General features: G+C 44.5%; 1 protein-coding gene across 10 annotated transcripts in view; it reads left to right on the plus strand.

The window, feature by feature from the left end:
* The window catches only part of ap3b1a (adaptor related protein complex 3 subunit beta 1a), an 84935-nt gene that overhangs the window by 16561 nt on the left and 47907 nt on the right, over nucleotides 1–20467 (plus strand). For 5 of the 10 annotated variants that reach the window (XM_064309284.1, XM_064309288.1, XM_064309278.1 and 2 more), the window contains exons 7-18: nucleotides 4220–4402; nucleotides 7995–8147; nucleotides 9355–9452; nucleotides 10480–10534; nucleotides 10704–10775; nucleotides 11376–11438; nucleotides 11668–11800; nucleotides 12538–12647; nucleotides 12986–13162; nucleotides 16297–16483; nucleotides 17814–17944; nucleotides 18981–19166. In XM_064309284.1, the coding sequence (XP_064165354.1) occupies nucleotides 4220–4402; nucleotides 7995–8147; nucleotides 9355–9452; nucleotides 10480–10534; nucleotides 10704–10775; nucleotides 11376–11438; nucleotides 11668–11800; nucleotides 12538–12647; nucleotides 12986–13162; nucleotides 16297–16483; nucleotides 17814–17944; nucleotides 18981–19166 (1548 nt within the window). The remainder of the gene's footprint in view (nucleotides 1–4219; nucleotides 4403–7994; nucleotides 8148–9354; nucleotides 9453–10479; nucleotides 10535–10703; nucleotides 10776–11375; nucleotides 11439–11667; nucleotides 11801–12537; nucleotides 12648–12985; nucleotides 13163–16296; nucleotides 16484–17813; nucleotides 17945–18980; nucleotides 19167–20467) is intronic. The other 5 variants (XM_064309285.1, XM_064309286.1, XM_064309280.1 and 2 more) reach the window with 1 other exon arrangement.

Consider the following 20467-nt stretch of genomic DNA (forward strand, 5'->3'; position numbering starts at 1 on the left):
AACAGGCCGCTGAAATCCCAGCGCTTGGTGAACACTGTGACACTATAACATGGATGGGGCTTCCTCGTGATTATTTAAGCTTGACACGTTTCAACGTTTCATTGTTTTTGTGGTACATTACTGTACATGCAACGGAGGTTTCCTGTTTATCGTCTTAGTGCAGTATAAAAGTGGGCCGGCTGGGTAGTGTAGAGGTATAAGCACTCGCCTACCACCGCAGAGACCCGGGGTAAATCCCCGGCAGCGGTACTTCCGGCTTGGTCAGACGTTCCTACGAACACAATTGGCAGTGTTCGCGGGTGGGAAGCCGGTGAGGGTATGAGTCCTGATCGTTGCATTAGCGACCCCTACTGGTTGGTCGGGGCTCTGCTCTCTTGCATTGTGCAGAAGTAATCATGAGTATATAAATAAAACCTTTGTAGCCAAAGTCTTTACTGAAGAATGATCACCTCCTTTTCCACAATTCTTTTCAGGGAGCACAGATATACGCAAGATGGGGTCAGTAGGGATTATTTTGTGTAAAACTGAGCACATTTTTCATGCAAACCAGAAGCTATCTTTTTAATGCATTGACAACGTGCAGCGGTAATTAGTTCAGTGGTGTGCTAATGTATGCAAGTCAAAATTCAAGGAACAGGCACGAGCAAGATGGATTGTTGCGAACAAAAAGCATTGTGGACTTAAGTCTGCAGGTCCCCCGATTACCAAAACAGGAAACAAGATCAAAGAAAGCGTTAAACTTCAAGACACGTGTAAGTTGTCAGCACACGTGTAGTGAGCTGATTTTAACAGTGACCGCAGAGCACTCCTCCTCCTCCTCACCTCAGCCAGTCCGGAACACCAGGGAAGAAGCCAAATGCACGCTTCTCGCTACGTTGTGTTCAGTGGAATAATAGAGGCTCAGCCCTGTCCAGGTCATCTGTACATACTTATAAATGTATACGTGAAAACACGTTGGAAAACAACGTCAAATGTACAATAGTTTCATTGTGAATATACTTCCTTTCCTTTATTACAAAATACACTCCGTGAATGACATTGCCCCCGTATCGCCTCTCACCATATTTATTTTGTTGTTTGTAACAGCGGTGTCCATATCGGAAGAGATCAGTGCATGCTCCCTTTCTCTGGAGAGGAAGTGGAGACACCTGCACACGAGGGCTTTGTGCATTATGGACAGCAGTGAAGTATGCAAAGCATTTTTTTCTGCTCCTGGACATGGAGCCCTACCGTTAGAGCCCTGCCCTGGTCTAAAGAGCGCCCGCTCACACAGCTCCACTGGTGGGGTCCCTTCAGTGGCGGTGCATCATCCTCATGTGACTGGCATAACTTCATACTTGCGAAACACGAAACCACAGACTGACTAACGAGTAAATGACCTTTTACAAATCTGTGTGCCTGGGTTTGTATTGTTCTGTCCCTACTGGATTGCTTTCCATATTTAAACTGCTTTACAGAAGTATCTATGCAGTTGTGAAGACTTTTTTTTTTATAGCGGGAAGTGTTCTTGTCTTTTTGTTGTTGTTGATGCGATGCGTGTACGCAGTCTTCTGGACACATTCCTCAGATCCGCCCCCACAGTTAATTGGAAATGCTGCATTATTTAATTTTCCTCCCTTCTCTAGCTGCTCTCTCCTCCAGCTGTACATATGGGGTTGGCCATGAAGACGTCAGTCTTGATTAGGAATCCAGCCATATTTCACTCTTCACGTTCACTCTGTTGCAGGAAAATGTACATTTCTCTGATCTTACTTGTTCACCTCGGTGGAAAATAAAATCTGAGTATGTGTTTAGAGCCAACACCGGGGTCTTTATTAGTAACTATTTTTATACAGGCTGTAAATTAAATAACGAATAGGCAGTGATTTTTTGCATCGCTGCAACGAGTGGGGGGGCATGCAGATAGACTCTGCGTTTTGTTAATAGCTTGTGTAATGATGTTCGGTGGATTTAAAAGGTGCGGAAAGGAAACTGTAAACAAACCTCTGTGCCTGGCTTACTTCTCGCGTTACATTTGTCACCGGATAAATGTCCATTTTTATTACCCACATGTCCCGCCAGGACGCTGCAGATTTAGCTCTGTATATGTGGCTCTGGGCCTCCCCACAGTATTGATTCAGTTTTGTTGGTGGTAGCTGAGGTGGGGGGGGGGGCAGTGTTTAGCGTGGGGGGGGAGGAGAGGGGGGGGAAGAAAACACTGCGTTTGTGCAGATGTTTCATTGTGATGGATCTATTATCCAGCCATTACAAGATAAATGAGTGATCTCTCCCATTTTCCGCTCCTCCAGAAAATTGAAATAAGAAGGGGGATATCATTGGGGCTGTATGATTAGGGTAGGTGGGACGGCCATTAATTTAAAAAGAAAGGGGACGCTGGCGGCGGCGGCGCCGGGCCGACCCGGCCCCGCGTTATCAATCAAGCCTCAGCAGTCTCCCAGTGATGACCCAGCGTTCTCCGCCTTCCACCGCCCTAATTAGAATTCATGACAAAATAGATGCAAGGAAACGTTTTGTACCCTTCATAATTTTATAGGAAATTTATTGTTATTAGGGGAACCATTTGCTTAGTGTGATTTTTCCATTACCGGCTTGTCAACTAGCATAGATAATCTGGAGAAAATATGAACTCCATAGATTGGGTGTCAGTTTTGTTGATGGGGCAAGTGGTTTACCTTGGAGCCGAGCTAATGGCGGAAGTTCCCGCCAAGCGCACCAACAGGCCCGGCTCCCAGAACAGAGGCGAGACAAATGAGACCCGCTTATGACTTTAATGCCAAAAATACATAAGTGGGAAGCATTCTGTAAATACCCTGTTTTGCGCGCATAAACCACCCCAGTCCGCCGCGTTCGCGTTCGAGTTGGTTCATTATGCCCCAAGTGTCGAGAGCAGATTAGCAAAAAATGCAGAGCGGGTGTATTTTTAGACTTGCGTCTGTGTTTGTTTGAAACGACATTGTGCAATGCAATTACAAGCCATATACAACCAAATTGGCTTGATTGCCAGTTGCAAAATGGCAGCATAAGTGTAATGCTTGAAGTATGAAAATGGTTTTGTTTTCTGCATAATAAGATGCATCAATAACAGTATGGTGTGAGCTGATTTACTCCTGCTTTAAAATATATGTATATATATATATATGTATAAATGATGTATTTATTTTTGGCTCTGATCTGAACCCTGAAGTAAAGTCATGCTGCCAGTGGGTGGTCAGCCCAATAGACCCTGGGCCTGATGCATGCCTGTTGTTTTCTCCCAAAGTTGGCAGATTTGTGAACGATTAGTGGTCTTGCTGGGCACAGCAGTTATCAGAACATTAGCAGTCCTGAGGCCCATAAATGCAGGTCCACGTTCATGCTGATGGGTAAACGCAAGCAATTCCCCATTGGGGCCAAAAGCAGTCCATTATAATGGGGAAACTAGATTCTGGCCTCCTTCCTCTCAGGGTCTAATGCTGTTTGCATATTAATAAACCCGTGTCAGTCAGCCAAGAGAAAAATAACTGAATTGCTAACTTCTGGGAACCTGATCTTTTTTGTAAACTGCCTGTCTTATAATGTGCAGTTTAGCAAACCCTCTCCTCCCTGGGCAGCTAAATAAGGTGGTGAAATTAGACACAGGTAGGGAATAAAACGTCTTTAAAATGTTGCATTATTTCCATTCAGAGAAGAAACTGGATAATAGGCTCACGAGTGTACTAGTTAAGCAATCATGGGACAGAATGCACTGCTACACGCAGACTGCAATTACGTGGGTAATGTAATTGAAGCATTTTGAATCTTAGTTGATTAACATTCCTTTATTGTTTGGAATTATCTTTGCTTTTAATTGTTAGATTTTTGCTGTGTTCTTGTTCATTATTTATGCGGGTGTCATGCATAAATAATGAACAGGTATAAATAACGGTCACTGGATTCGTTTGTGTTGATTACATCTTGCCTCACTACGATTACAGTCTGTGGAGAGGAGCACAAAGTCCGTTCTTATTGTTTGTTGTCACTGGTATTTTAGCTGCTCAAGGGTCCTCAGTGATTCAGTGATTCTGCTTGCTTTAAAAACAAAGCTTCTAGCGTTTCATGCAGCAGTGATTTGCGGCACAGCCGTTGGGTGTGGCTTTTTATTGAGCTGCTTTTGCGTGAAAACGCAGCGCTTTGTTCTGGGTGCCGAACCGGTCCGGCTGTGACAGCGGACACGTTCCGTTCTCCTTGCCGCCCCCTGCAGCTGGTGGCCGGGAGCGTGGTGATGGCCTTCGAGGAGGTGTGTCCCGACCGCATCGACCTGATCCACAAGAACTACCGCAAGCTGTGCAACCTGCTGGTGGACGTGGAGGAGTGGGGCCAGGTGGTCATCATCAGCATGCTGACCCGCTACGCCCGCACGCAGTTCCTCAGCCCCTGGCAGGAGGTGGGTCCACTCGGTCAAAGGCGGGCGTGGGGATCAGAGCCCAGGCGAGGGGTCTGCACTCTGCAGGACACGATGTTCTTATACAGAACACCGAACTAACAACGGGGTCTGCTAGAAATACTGTTCTTATATAGAGCACAGTACAAACAAAGGGGGTCTTCAGGAAGCACTGTTCTTAGGGTGTACTTAGTACAAACAAAGGGGGTCTTCAGGAAGCACTGTTCTTAGGGTGTACTTAGTACAAACAAAGGGGGTCTTCAGGAAGCACTGTTCTTAGGGTGTACTTAGTACAAACAAAGGGGGTCTTCAGGAAGCACTGTTCTTAGGGTGTACTTAGTACAAATCAGGGGGTCTCCAGGAAGCACTGTTCTTAGGGTGTACTTAGTACAAACCAGGGGGTCTTCAGGAAACTTTGTTCTTAGGGTGTACACAGTGCAAACAAGAGGGCTCTTGGGAACAGTGTGCATTTAAATTTAGTGAAATCAATGGTCATCGACAAAGCCATTATGAGTCATGCAATGTTTGTCATATTGGCAGGAAGTATCATATTTGCAAGTGCAACATTATTAAAGTTTGGTCGAATGACAACTAAACTTAAAACGTCCTGGAAATTTCACAGGTAAAAGGGCCATAATTCCAGGAAGCCACAGCAAAGAAAAAAGCCTCACTTAAACTTTCCATTTTGTAGAACTGAAAATTATTATCCAGTACAGGAGTTCAGTCTGTGTAGGAATTAACTTCACGTTGAGACTATTTTTACCTAAATGCATTGATGTTTGTGGTTGGGCATATCAGGGTAAGGCACTCGGAAATTAAGTAGCAGAACTGATTGATTGGCAACATGAAGACTTTGCAGCTCCATAAATGCTGATACCTGAAATTGTAGACATCTGTAAAAAAGTGAACTGTCCTTCACAAAAAGAACACATTCCACTTTATGCTTACCTACTCAAAACATGACATTCGCCAACACAGTATTTCTACCAGGAAAATTGATTTTTCACTCAGTGATGTAAAATATGAATTGTTTGTGCTGGAGCGTCCTGCATTTAGAGATGTAAATGTGCGATTTGAGGAACAATTAAATGGAGAGGGAGTAGTTACATCGTTTGCACTGCATTTCCTGTAATTTTTCTAAAGGGACATCTTTTATGATAAATAGGGGATGCCAAGTCGAAGCTGATTACACAGTGCACTAGGAATTTGGTGTGCTGTCAGAGAGAAGACCGATTGACTTTAAATTTACATATTAATGAGAAGATTTGTTAAGAGGCTGCTTGAGTATAGGAAAATAACCAGATATTCATAGGGCACGACATTTACAAATAAAGCTGATGCAGGAGAAATGGAAATTAAACCTTTTAGTTTGTTACGTTCAAGCTTCCAGTAACATGCAATATTTGCATTTTTATTTTTGCAAAATTACCAGTCTCTGGGGTAATGATGAGCTGTTTACATTTGCATATCTAAGATTCCCTTTTTCCATTTTTGTTCACAGACGGTTGGAACAGCGCACAACCTTTTTCCATTGCGCTCTTGCATCTGCAGGGGGAGCACGTAGTTTTAAAAACTCAGGGGGCATTTCATGTAACCAGCCACACCTTCATTCACGTTGATTTATTAAATTAAAGCTATACATTTATTCTCATGCTTACATCATCAAAAGTTTTGCAGTCACTGAAACTATGGCATCAAAGAAATACAATGCAAGTGTAATTCTTGGCTATAATGGTTACTCTGGACAAAGTACAAGGCATAGCAATTAGACTACAAGTCTGATTTCATTTAGGCTACCTTCTGCTTTCATTGAAAGGTGAAGTGTCGCCAGCGGTTTTGATATAACTGCGGTGCGATTTATTAAGTTACAGTGTTCACAAACTGTCGAGCGGCTGAGGTCTTTTCTGTTTTTAGCCTAGCGCAGCCAGGAGCTCGGCTGCGTGCCGTTCTGTGGTGTAGGTGTGGGAGCGAAGGAGCTCCGCCATCCGAAGGTCACCGGTTCCGAGCCGAGCCGTCAGTTCTAACTTTAGAAATTAGTGGAAATTGCCGCGCCGCTCCCCGTCTCGTGCAGAAAGCGGAACTGGGTCGCGTATAAAATAAAAGACAGGTGACTTGTTTTAAAGCGGCGGTTCGCGTGGTAACACAACACTTTGTTTCTGAAGCGACGCGCTCATTGGAGAATGAAGACGTGATGTAGCATACGTGCGTGCGGTAGCAGATCTTCTGGTTGCAGAATGTCTGTAGGTGTGCCTCTGCCCTGTAAAAGGATTTTCTGACCTTCTTCTGGGAGGTCATTGGTGGAGTCAAGTCATTGCGCCCAGGTTTACCTGTATCATTAGACATTAACGCATTGTTCGCGTTTTATGAACGTATAGGGTATGGTATATGATAGTATATCATATATATGTAACATATGGTAGCATAGTATATGAACTATGCTATTAAAAATTTGCATGGGTAAATAAAAGACAGTCTTTTGAGAGGGGAAAAAATTATCAATTATATTACTCACATTATGCATTATGCACATATTTATGCACAGATCAGTTTTAAATCTTTACTTAAAAAGCTACAGAAGAACCAACTTTGCCGAAAACTTTGGTGAGAACGTCTGGCACAGTCTGTAGGGCTGCCAGTTCTAAACCATATGCAAATTCCCCATGTGCCCATGGTGCTTTCTGTACTGCGATCCCATCTCTATTTGCAATCCCTTCTTTCTGTCCCCCATCTGAATTCATAATGGCCAACTGCCCGCTCTCCTTAAAAAAATAAAATAATAATAAATAAATAAAACTTTCAGATTTGATTAGCAGGTACCGCTGTTGCATTGGAACTTACAACCTCTTGTTTTTGCCCAGTTTGCTGGTATCAGAGCCAGCTCTCCTTACTGCTGTTCACTCGTAACATTATGAACCTAAGGACTGACAGAGTAGGGTCCAGATGACGCTGCTGTGAAACGTTCTCCGCGGAACTTTCCGTTTCCCTCTCGGCCCTCCAGCGCGCCGCCGCCCGTCGTTTCCGCGGCATGCTAATGCACCGCGAGGCGCCGAGCTCCCCCTGCCACAAAGCACTCATTACCAATGCATTTCCAGCACAATCATTAAGGCGGGCAGCGGACACGAGATCCTGAATGCAGATTAAAGGAGGGAAGCCGTCGCGCTGCTCTAAAGGACGCATAAAAGGCTTTTTAATGCAACTGTGCAACGGAGGAAATCATTTCCAGTTTGAATTACTGGAATGTATTACTGCCATTTACTTCGGAGCCATCAGTAATGGCTTTCTTTGTGCATGTTTGTTTACCTGTGCTTACGTACTGAAGTAGCGTCGTGCTGGCGAGGGTTAATTCCTTGAACTGTAGGTTTGTGTTTGTTTGCCCTCGTTGTCTGCCAGCGGACATTTTGTCGGAAGGTCGGAGCATGCTAATGAAGTGTATGGGAAATGGAAATTATGCGTGATTGTGTTCTGGAAAAAGAGCTTTTAGACTGAAAGTGTACATGTGGACTGTCTTTGACGCTTGAATGCAAGGTGCACTGTGGTTTGCGGTTCCAGTCGAGTTGTGATTGGTCAGTAGTCATGGTTTGCGCGTGTGTTCCAGGATGCTGTGTTTGATGAGAACAGCACGAATGCCTTCTACGAGTCGGACGAAGAGAAGAAAGACAAAGTGGATTCCAAGCCCTACGTGATGGACCCTGACCACCGCCTCCTGCTCAGGAACACCAAACCTCTGCTACAGAGCAGGAACACTGCTGTGAGTGCTACTGTCCATCCCTCACAGTACAGCAGAGCACACTGTCCACTCTTCTACTGAATAGCAAGCAGACTCTGTGCTCTGTGCTACACAGTGACTCTCACAGTTTGCTGTACTACATAGCAGCAACAAATGTTTGCTTTGGTACGACACAAAAAAATAATTAGTGACTCACTGTACTGCTCTGCATCATGCACCATAAACTGGTCATATTGCTCCAGATATGGGAGTCCACCCTCAGAGTCTGTCTTCTGTTTTATACAACAGAAAAAGAAAGAAAAAAAACAGCTACTGGTGTGTGTAGAGAGTCTGTATTATAGCTGCATTGTGTTTACTATGAAATTATTCTATCCTGTCAATTTAGCATTTTGAAACCAAAATGTTAATGGTGGGCACTGTAGGTAGCATGGTCTGCAGAAACATTGTTGTCCAATGACTCATGGACAATATATGCATTTAAAAGCGTACAGCAAATTGCGTTGATCAGGAAAACGCATGTTTTCCTGGCTCATCTGTGCACCACCAATCCATTCCTCTTCAGGATCTCATGAAGATGCGCGCCTGGCAGCAAAATCTATCAGCTCACCTAATGTTTTACTGCAGTCGCTTTAAGGTTTACGGCTTTCACTCTTTCTCCCGCCCGGCCTGGACAAGATTTAATATTTGGAATTCGAAGTGTGAAATTTGTAACCCGGAGGCGAACAGTGTATTTGGCTTCTGACAGTCTGCGCTGTACTTGAACCTGGTATGAAGAATAAAGGCAGCCTTGATGGCTTCACCTAAGCGCGCGCTTCCCAGTCCTCGCCGTGCGCCCTATCACAGGAAAGCGCTCCCCCCCCCCCAAGGTTACGGCGGGGGGGGGGCAGTGCGCTTTATCTATCACACGCGCGCACCGGGCTCTGCGTTTCCATCACCCGTGGGACTCAAGGTCTCTGTTCCTTTGTGAGCTGGAGATCGAAGATGTGTTTTACATGAAAATGTTGATTAAAATGTGATATGCCACATCCTGACCGGGGAAGGAAAAAAAAAAAGTTAAGCCCTTTATCTTGATGTACTTGTTCAAGCTTTGAAAGTTGTTATTTTCACTAGCGATTTGTATTGGAGTGTGATGGTTTGTTCTGTCTGCAAGTTTACAATCGCTTACTTAGTGCTGCTTTTGAAAAATAGGCTATTAAAACTAGGCTATTCTTCCCCGTCTGGCGTGCAGGTGGTGATGTCAGTGGCCCAGCTGTACTGGCACCTTGCCCCGAAGCACGAAGTGAGCGTCATAACCAAGTCTCTAGTGAGGCTACTGAGGAGCCACAGGTACTCTCACAGACTCTGTATGGCACCCTCTAAACACCGCCTTGGCTATATGCTAATGGGCTAGTACTGTCACTGAGGTTCCAACAGCATTAGAAAGGGGTTAGTCACTGAATCTACAGCAGTTTTACAGAGGGGTTAGTGCTATCACAGTATCTATAACAGCATTGCAGAGGGTTTAGTGCTGTCACTAAATCTGTAATTGTGTTACAGAGGGGTTAGTGATATCACAGAATCTATAACAGCATTACCAAGGGTTTAGTGCTGTCACTAAATCTGTTACAGTGTTAGAGAGGGGCTAGTACTGTCACTGAGGCTCTAATAGCATCGAAGAGGGGTTAGTATGGCCTAACAGCATTAGAAATGGGCTTGTCACTGAGTCTGTCACAGCATTTGCAAGGGTATAGTCACTGAGTCTGTCACATCATTAGAAAGGGTTTAGTCACTGAGCCTGTAGCAGTAATTGAAAGGGTTTAGTCACTGAGTGCGTAGCAGCATTTCAAAGGGCTTAGTCACTGAGTCTAACAATACCGGAGAGATGATGGTCCAGTGACTGAGATTCTGAGATTGTTAGAGAAGCGTTAGCACTGTCTCTGAGACCATAACAGTGTTGGAGAGGGTTTAGTATGCTCTCTGAGAATGTAACAGTGCTAGAGTAATTTTAATGCAGTCACTTAGTTTGTAACACGATTAGAGAGGTTATTAGAGCTATCTGGTCTGTAACTTAAGAGGTGTTTGCACAGGCTCAGAGTCTTACAGCATTAGAGAAATGTTAAGATCGTGACTGAGGTTCTAAGATGATTAAAATGGGCCCGTACAGTCACTGAATCTACTGTTACTACATCAGTGAGAGGTTAGGATAGTAATTTAAGTCTCTGTAACAGTGTTAGCAGTGATACTCCAATTTCTGAAGCTCACTCACAGTTAGGGGTGATTTTCACTGTGTGGATAATCTATTGTGCATGCAATAGGTGTGATTCGACACGCTGCGCCACCACTTTCACTGGGTTTGTTTTGTGGTCTCACACAGGGAGGTGCAGTACATTGTGTTGCAGAACATTGCCACCATGTCCATCCAGAGAAAGGTGAGCGAAAGGGGTGGGGGGGGGGGGGGCGGGATTTACAATGGTTTTTGTGCAACAGTGTAAGCATTAATAGTTAACTCCTAGTAATGCTTGAAGGTCAGAAGGATTTGATTGAATTGTTACACATCTTGGTTTTTTCAGTATAATTATTATGAAAGTTCCCCCCCAGGGCATGTTTGAGCCATATCTGAAGAGCTTCTATGTGAGATCTACAGATGCTACTCATATCAAGACCTTGAAGGTAATTGGGCTGTGCTCTCCCTGCACTAATCTAAGTTTTTAATTAATGCAAATTAAGCAATTGAAATGAAGTTCACGCCAGCATTGCATGGCTGTGAGTTTGAATGTAATCAGTACAGTCCATGATGAAGTTTGCCGTTTAGTCAGCTGTTAATTAATCGCAAACTATGGATACTACAGAATCAGAAGAAATTGGTCCGAATCATGACAGAATATGATCAGTCCAAGTAAAAATCATCAGACATCACAAACCACACAATAAAACCAATTGATCATGTTGAGAATGTCATTTTAAGTGACAAAGTATTAATTGAATAATGTGTTCCATTTGAGGAAGAAGCTCTCTCTACAGTAGAATAAAAAGCTAAGATTGGGAGAATGGCCATTTCAAGTTTCATGCTTCATTATCAATGTATTTTGGTTGTCTTCCTCAGTGTGGTGAAGATGCTGAATGAAGATGCTATGTGCTGGTTGAGGTTGAATGTTGAGTTATTTTCAGTGTGTGGGTGTTGCATGTTTACAGAAGGAGTCCCTTTGAGAAATGTACACTGAGTGATCAGTTGCTCCTCTGCTGTTCCCCTGACCTTTCCTATTCTCTCAGCTGGAGATCCTGACCAACCTGGCCAATGAGGCGAACATCTCCACCATCCTGCGTGAGTTCCAGGTAAGTCCTTCCCTCTCCCCTCTTTCTCCTCAGAAACACTGGGACGAGCTCCTTTTTAACCTGGCTACCAGATGCTTTGTTATTTCCTGCTAAACTATCGGTTCTCAATGCTGCGATGTGCCCCCTGGTCTGATATTGAACCTCAGCTATACACAGTAAACTGGCGTACTGTCCCACAGGGCAGCTCTGTTCATTTTCCCACCCCCGTCGCTGGTTTTCCCTCCCTCAGACCTACGTTAAAAGCCAGGACAAGGCCTTCGCCGCCGCGACCATTCAGGCCATCGGCAGGTGTGCGACGAACATCTCTGAAGTCACGGACACCTGCCTGAATGGCCTGGTGCTCCTGCTGTCCAACAGAGACGGTAAATACGCTGCCCTCCAAACTGATATAGATGTGTGCAATCTTTATTTTCCCCCGCCATCAGTCCAGTAATGTCCTGATTATTCTTTCACTGCCGAGTCATTACTTGACAGTAGGACCTCTGTGTAGCAATGCTGTCCACCTGCTGGCAATACAAGAAAGTAATTTGTGTTCCTTGTCACCAGTGGAATATAGGTTATTTCACTAAATGGCATCTTGTTTATTGTTAGCTGTAGGCACGAGGAAGTTGTGATCGGTACTTGGGTACAATATGCTCCCAGTGCTTACCCATCCCATACTGAAGCCACCGTTAATCTGCATGATGATTTGGGTTTTTTGTTGTTTTTAATGAGCAACTTAATGAAACAAACCTTTTATTAGGCCTCAGAACAGGCTAAAATATTGGTACACTTACTCAACGCTCAACAAATTTATTGAGAAATTTTCAGTAAATGTCGTTGACTGAAATTGACAAAAAAGTAATGATCTTATCTTAAATTATATGTTATAAAAGTGGTGTATTCTCAGAATTATTGCATTGGAGTGCACTTTGCCGTGGTCTTTCTGTAATTGAGTTATGCATTGGCTTCTTCACGAGACAATGAATAATTTAGTTAAGTAGAGAATGTGAAGAAATGATATGTGTGTAGAGACATTCTGAATAACATATGTGCATTGTCATGGAGAGGACGGCAGTGGACTGGTTTGTTGAAAGATTGAGTTTGTTTTCCTCCACAGAGACTGTGGTTGCAGAGAGCGTGGTGGTGATCAAGAAGCTTCTTCAAACTCAGCCATCTCAGCACAGCGAGATCATCAAACACATGGCCAAGCTCTTCGACAATATCACTGTAAGGACTCAGGGTCCACAGTCACTCACTCACTGTTTTTCACTTCACTCATTCACTCTCACTCACTCCTTTTCATTTCACTCATTCATTCAGTTACTTATTCCCTACACTCAGCTTGCTCACTCACTCCTTATTTCTCTCACTCATTCATGTCCTTACTCTTAAGTATACTCACACACTTTCACTCTGTCACTCACTTTTTTTTTATTTATTTTTTTACTTCATTCACATCCAACTAACACTTATTGTAAGTGATTTATCACACCACGATTCCACACATGACAAATACACCAAACACACACATCCAGGCTGACTTCCATCATGTCTCTCAACCCCAGGTTCCAATGGCCAGAGCCAGCATCCTGTGGCTGATCGGAGAGTACTGCGAACGGGTCCCAAAAATTGCCCCCGACGTCTTGAGAAAGATGGCCAAGAGCTTCACGTCTGAGGAAGACCTCGTCAAGCTGCAGACCGTCAACCTGGCTGCCAAACTGTACCTCACCAACTCCAAGCAGGTCAGCTTTGCCCCAGTTCTTGCTACTGTTCAGCAACACGTCACTCGATGGACTCACACAGCTAATTACCTTCACAATTTGACTTACTTACTGCAGTTTTAGTTGGATTGTGGTGCTTTCAGGCCCAAAATCATACAATACCCTTTATGTGTTCTCTATGAGGGTTCTGGCAACCCTCCAGAATTTGTACTCTTTGGTCTGCTTTGTTATACAAATGGTAAGTATAAACTCTTGGATCACTTAGAAGGCCTCCTGGGTGAGTCAGCTGGATCTTAGTCATAGACTGTATAAAAATAAGTACACTGGACCTGAGTACACTCTGCCCCTAATTCCCACCACCATCGCAAATGTTCCATCTGATATTTTTATGACTAAGTGGCTAAGATGGCTAAGTGGATGGATGTGACTCCGCCATGCGTATTTATTTGAAGACGGAAATGAAGTTTTAGGGGTAGTTTTTTGAAGACTCTGTGTTTAAGGGGGATTGTACATTTCAGACCAAATGAAGCAAATTATGATCAGAATGTTCAGTACTGCATCAGAGATATAGTACTCTTTGCAAAGCCCAGTGCAGAATAAATTATATGATATTTTTATTGTTCCAAGAGAACTAATGTACAGTGCCTCGAAAAAGTATTTGTCCCCTTTCTGATTTACTCTATATTGGTGTTTAATGACCTTTTTCATTGAATAAGTGAAATAATAATTTAAAAAATGTTTTTTTGCTTACTTGGATTTCCTTTGTCGAATATTACATTTTATCTGGAACCATTCAGGGTGACAAATATGCAAAAATAGAGGAAAACAAGAAGGTGGGGGAATACTTTTTCATGGTACTGGATGTATAGAGCTTTTCTGGTTAGCTGTGTCATGTGACCCACTCCAGAGGAACTTGAGTGCTCTGCTGAGCCAATGAAAGATCTTTTATCTACAAAGACTACATAAGCACACGGTGTTTTACATTAACAAATTCATACCGTATGTACATGGCATCCACTTAATTGAATGTAAAAAGCACTTGTTTACGTGTGTGTGTGTGTGTGTGCGCGTGCACGTTTTGGCTTGTGTGTGTGTGTGTACATACATTTTGTTAGTGGAGAACATTTTTGTATAAACCAAATGCATTTAAAAAAAAAATTTTTTTTTTTTTAGAAATATTAGCGACCAAGGGGGTAATCTGCCCACGGCAAAACAATGCCCCCAATTGTGTATTTACTTAGGGATACAGTCTTATAGTATTCTGTGTTTTCTAATTAAGAAACTGAAAATGAACTGTAATTACTTGAAGAATGTAAAATAGTCATGGAAAAAATGTGTTGCTTTCCTGTAGTAGGAAGAAGCTCAACTTTAAAGAAAGTTTTATCATTCTGAAAATATTTAAGATGTTTTGTAGAGTATGATTTGTTCTGAATCACTTTAATTTACTTACCCCAATTTAGTTTTTTTTTATTTTACAGAGGTGAAAAACTAACAAAAGTGTGAAGTAAATGCACTTTTGAAAGGGAGGGAAATAATCTTGTTTTAAAAAAGGGGGACATATTTAATCAAGTTTGGATTAGATTAGAAACTGGGTTAGAGCTACCGGAAGCGTTCCAGCCTATGCCGGCTGCATAAAGCACATGTATGCTTCTGTGCCCTTCAGTCCGGGTCTCCTCAGGACCCCCTTCAGGCCACGCTGAACCATGAAATGTGCGCTTTAACAGGGCATGTTATCCACGCTAGATGGGCTGTATGAGTCGCAGTGCTTGTTTGCCACTGCAGATGAATATCTGGGCCCATGACGTAACTTTAAACGCGTTAAACAGACGGAACCATGAAACAAGTCGTGCAGCGCATACAGTAGAGATTTATTTACAAATATACGTTTTATATAAGGTGTAACAAGGGTGGAAAAAAGGCTTGCTTCTGTCGTTTGAAGGGAGCTGCTGCATATTAAATTTTGATATTTTAAGGGCAATGAAAGACCCTAGCCGTCGGGCCATGGGGAGAATGCTGTAGATGGGGGCAATGTTCTGCTAAATATGCAGCTCTATAAAATTTTGCTTTAATGTTCCGCATCTCATTGGCTGCTCCATGGGCGAGCTCATTTAAATAAATGTAAATGCAGGGCCCCCGGTTTATAACAAGACTGATGCCTCCTGAGCGAGCCCATCATTATATCTTCCTCCGGTAATGTGTCGGAGCCGCAATGGCGCCTTCCGGACAGTAACTCTTATTTTCCTCCACGGTAAAAAAAAGGCGAGCATTAGCCCGGGCCATAAACGGGAGGAGGGACGGCGCGGAGTCACTTATCCCGCCGCCGCAAAGGGCATCAGCGTCTCCGCCGGGCGTGCGGGGGGGGGGGGGGGGAGAGAGAGAGAGAGAGAGAGAGGGAGGAAGTAACAGCTAAATGCACTGCAAATAATTTGCAGTAATACACTCCGGTGATTCATGGGCCGGCCATAATGGGTCATAATTCAGGGCGAAAGTGTGTGAGCGGGGTGGGTGGGTGTGGGGGGGGGGAGGCGTGTGTGGGAGGGGGAGCGGGATGCGACCTGTAAGGGGGTAGTGTGAGTGTGTGTGTGTGTGTCGGGGGGGGGCTGTATCTCTTCATAAAGCCGCCCCTCAGCACCCCCGTGACTCCGCGGTGCCCCCCCCAACACCCGCTGATGTTTTGATGTCCCGCATATTTTTCTGATTAGGTTTGGAGGGCAGTGTTTTTAGTTGTGTTTCTATATTCATTATCCGCGCGCGGAGCCTTCGCCGGCTTTGCCATATATGATTATTTTTTAATGACGCCTTTCTTTCCGCCCCGGCGGTTTAATAATCTGCCGCGCGGCTGGCTCGCCGCGCCGACCCGGAGCGCGGATCCACGCTCGCCTCGCCCGCCGCTCGCAGAGGGGACGCGCGTCCCGGCCGGCCCTCTCCCATTCGCTGCTTCGGAAGCCGCTTAATTCCGCGCCGGGGCGACGTCTGTTCGCCCATAACCATTTGTTTTTATTACTGCTTTAAATATGTTTATTCAGAACGATCAATAATCATAAATAACTCTCTCTCTCTCTCTCTCTCTCTCTTTCGCTCCCTCCCTGCCTTTCCCTCTCTCTTGCTCTCTTCCTCATCCCTCTCTTTCTTCGCCATCTCTCTCTCTCCCGCAGACGAAATTGCTTACGCAGTACATATTGAACCTGGGCAAGTACGATCAGAACTATGACATCAGGGACCGCACCCGGTTCATCAGGCAGCTGATTGTGCCCAGTGAGAAGAGTGGCGCTCTCAGTAAGTACGCCAAGAGGATCCTCCTGGCCCCCAAGCCCGCGCCGGTGCTGCAGTCCGCCTTCAAAGGTAAAGGCCCCCCCCCCCCGCTTCGGGTTCCCAAACATCACGCCTGTTTCAGATCATGTGATTCACGTCTCGAAAGCCCTGGGCTTAAAGCAATGGCGTTAAACAACCGCCAACCGTTTCCAACGCGGAACAAAAGGCTGCCCTTGATTTCAGCCCTCCGTTATGCAGGGTGGCTGAGGTCGCAGAGCTTTTTAAGAGCCACAGCAACATTATATCCCTCAAACCTTCATCCGCACATTTTCACGTGCTCTTAATAATGCAGAGACTAACAGAAAATGGAGGAGAAAAAAAAAAAACCCTGAAATGACCTTAATATGAGAAGCATGCCAACGGGTAAATTAGGTTAAGAGCGGAGTTGGGCTGAGGCATGTGATTGATGTGGTCTGTCACTGATGAATTTTACTGCATGCTTTTCCGGGCCCTTTACTGTGTGTGTTTCCTTTAATGGTCGACACTAAAAGCTGTAACAGCACCGCTTCCCATCCTGCCGTTTTTCTGCCCTCCCGTTGGATATTGTAATATGAAATGTGCGCTGGCTAAATGAAAAATGTCTGATGCCTCCATTTCCCATTACCTGGTGTTTTCCATTCTGTCCACACACGGCACAAACCCATTCCCAAAAAAAAAAAAAAAAAGTCTAAGTTGTATTTTTATGTGCGGTATATTTTCCTTTCAGTTAGAATGTGGCGGGCTGGTTGCCTTTCGGATTGAGCCATGCAGATTTTCCCGCTTTTAAACACAGTGGGGGGGGGGGGGTCAGTTTGAAAGCCGTCACTTGCCCGAATGTGAAAGAATGCGACCGAGCTGTGAGCTCCTGTTCGCCTGTTAGTGAATACAGAAATTGCGGCGTTAATTCCTGCCTTTCTGCGGCTGAAGGGGCTGGGAGCGGGGGGACTGGGGTGGGGGGGGGGGGTGCTGGGGGGGTGCCACCAAGCGCCAGCCGCCAGGAGAAGGGCTCCTGTTTTCCAGGAGAGAGAAACATTAAAATTCTGAATGGGTTTGTGCCGAGACATGTATGGGGATTGTTTAACTGTGCTGTCATTCTTAATATTCACCGTAAAGTCATTTTTTAGAGAAGCTACATTTCAGAGCAACACCTAAACACACTGACTGATTACCTTTTTTATTGACCATTATGTGGAAGATTATTGTAATCTATGGGCTAAAATCAGTTTTCTGACCCATTAGGAGCCTCCTTAGTTTGTATTTATACTGTGACATTTGAGCTAATTTAGTGCCAATTACCGGTGGCTGTGATTAAGACCGGGCCTTGCGTCGCGGCGTCCATGTTACTCACTGCGTTTGGTCCTCTCCCCCTCGCCTGGAGCAGACCGGGATCGCTACCAGCTGGGCACTCTGTCCCACACCCTCAACACCAAGGCCACCGGCTACCTGGAGCTGTCCGACTGGCCCGCGGCCGCTCCCGACCAGTCCGTGAGGAACGTGGAGGTGATCGAGCCGGTAAGGGGTCCGCGGCGTCGCGGTTCGCCCCCTCCCAGACGCACCTGGGGAGCGAGGGCTTAACCACACACGGCGTTATTACCTTTTTTTTTTTCCTCTGTTCGGGAAAGAGGGATGGTGATTTGGTCAGAATGAGAATGATGGGAAACGTAGTCCGCCCGTCACGTTCATTCTGGGTTATTATAAGTGTCGGGTGATTGTGTACTCATGACCGAGGTGAAAAAAATTTGTTTTTAAAAAGAGCTCTTATTATTTCCATCTATACAATTTTCAACTTGCATGCAGCGCCACGTGATCAGTTTTTGCATTTTTTAATTTGCGGCCCAAGTTCATGAAAACAAAACCAGCCGCGTGCTCCAGACTGGGTCCGTCCGGGTCTTACGGTACCTGCCGTTCAGTACACCCACGTACTGCACGCCCACACAGCCACGTGCACCCGTGAGCCTCTAGCACACTGTAGAGTTCACGTCAATCACAATCAGATGACTGGTGATTGAATTATAGCAGTGCAGCAAGCTCGCGGTCACATCCGAAAATATGCACACGCGTTGTTTGTTCCATTTTATTTCTCGGCAAGTGTACATTACTATGAATTTCCGTGTTGTTTTGTAGCTGCTTTACTTCATTTGAGAAGCCTGTACGTTATCTGTGATGTCCCACCAAGCCATATGTCCCAAATCTCTGTGGAATTTGCTGTAATTTGTAGGGCTTACCATTGAAAAGTTTTGCTGCCGTATACCATGGAAAAAAGTATTTGTGCTGTAACAGCTGTGATGCAGAATTAAATATTCCCATAGATGGAGAAAGACATTTTAATGTACTATATTAGAACACTGTAACTGCATAATAAATAAGCCTTTGCTAATAACTGGCTGACTAATCAGAAGTATGTATCAGAAAAAGTGGCCCATGTTTTGATTCAGCACATTAAATAGTGTACACACGCTCCCTGAGGCAGGTCATTCACTTCAGTGTGCCAGGCTTCTGCTCGTCTCCCATTGGCCCTGACTGGGGCTGGGGAATTTCTCCTGAACAGGTGAAAGAGTGGACGCCCGTGCAGGGAAAGACAAAGCCCAAAAAGACCGACGAGAAGTTCTACTCAGACTCGGGAGAGGAGGAGGAAGCCGAGGAGGAAGAGGCATCGGGGAGCAGCAGCAGCAGCGGCGACGAGGAGAGCAGCAGCGACAGCAGCAGCAGCAGCAGCAGCAGCAGTGAAGGTACAGTAGGCCTCACGGTCGGGCCCGGGGCCTGCTAAACAGACCAGGAGGGCCGTCTTCCTCCAGGGCATGTGTAGACTGATAACTGCACGATTAATGATGATGCGCTTACTGAGCTCACACACTCAGCCCAGTGTAGACTTGGCTCTCTGTCACAGCTTTTGCTTGTCCCAGCTTATTAAAACTGTTCTACTACAGTAACTGAGGATGATGCACCCAGCCGGTGTGGTATCGCAGATTGCACCGTTCTGACTGACTGAATTGTGCGTGGCTGGAATATTTTTAGTAGTGTCAGGATCAAAACCTCACGGATCTGGGACTGATTATTCTAAATGAGTTCAGTATTGTTGTAATTATATAGGCAGTACCTGTTCACTTGACCGGAGTGTTTTTGTCATTTTTTAAAATAATGCTAATCCCAAACGCAAGCCTTCCTCGCATATTTTTCTAGAGTGCTCGATTTATTGTAGCATCGTTACTGTCTTTTTTAATATGTGGGCCGAGCGTTTATTATGTACTCACAGAACTAAGATGTATGCAGCCAATGGAAATTAAACTATATTTTTGCTGCCAAAGTCCAGCTGAGCTGTTACTCAGCTGACGTGAAAGAAAACCAATATAAAGGAGCTGTATTTACGACACCGAAAAATTATCAGCCGTAATTGTGAGCATACTGTGGCTACAAGGTGCAGTTCATGTGCAAGAGAACCTGATCAGTCATTTCAAGTAATTTATTGACTTTCTATTACAAATTTATTGACTTTTTAGTATCCTTTGGTTCGTTTTTCTTTTGTATTATCAGCTGATGTCATATCAACAGCATGAAAATAGCTAAAACAAAAATGTACCCTTTTCTACAATTTTACAAACTTCTTGTCGTTCGTTACACGGCTGCAGTCTGTGGAATACAGATTTGTAAGTGGTTTTACGTTTGTTTCTTTGACAGCTGTGATCCATTGATTACTGTTTCATTAGGTTGTCATTCAAATCAATGGATTATTGCAGATGGCATTTACTTAGTGTCAATGTCTGATCTTGGCAATAAGTATAAAGGGTTAGTATTTCCTAATTTTTCTTATCTCCATCCAAAGTGAAAACATCTGTCACATTAATCTCAATCAAGCTTTTGACACAATTTTATAATCATTAATGTGGAAACTTGCTATCCGTTTTACATAAACATTGAATGGAGGACTATTAGCTATCCGTAGTAGATTTTGGTAATTATTTCAAATAACTCAGATTGTCATCACAGCCCATTTGTAGAGCCCATTTGTAGAGATGTCACAGACTTGGGTACTGTGCC

The sequence above is a fragment of the Anguilla rostrata genome, chromosome 14 (genome assembly GCF_018555375.3).
Source record: "Anguilla rostrata isolate EN2019 chromosome 14, ASM1855537v3, whole genome shotgun sequence".
NCBI lineage: Eukaryota > Metazoa > Chordata > Actinopteri > Anguilliformes > Anguillidae > Anguilla > Anguilla rostrata.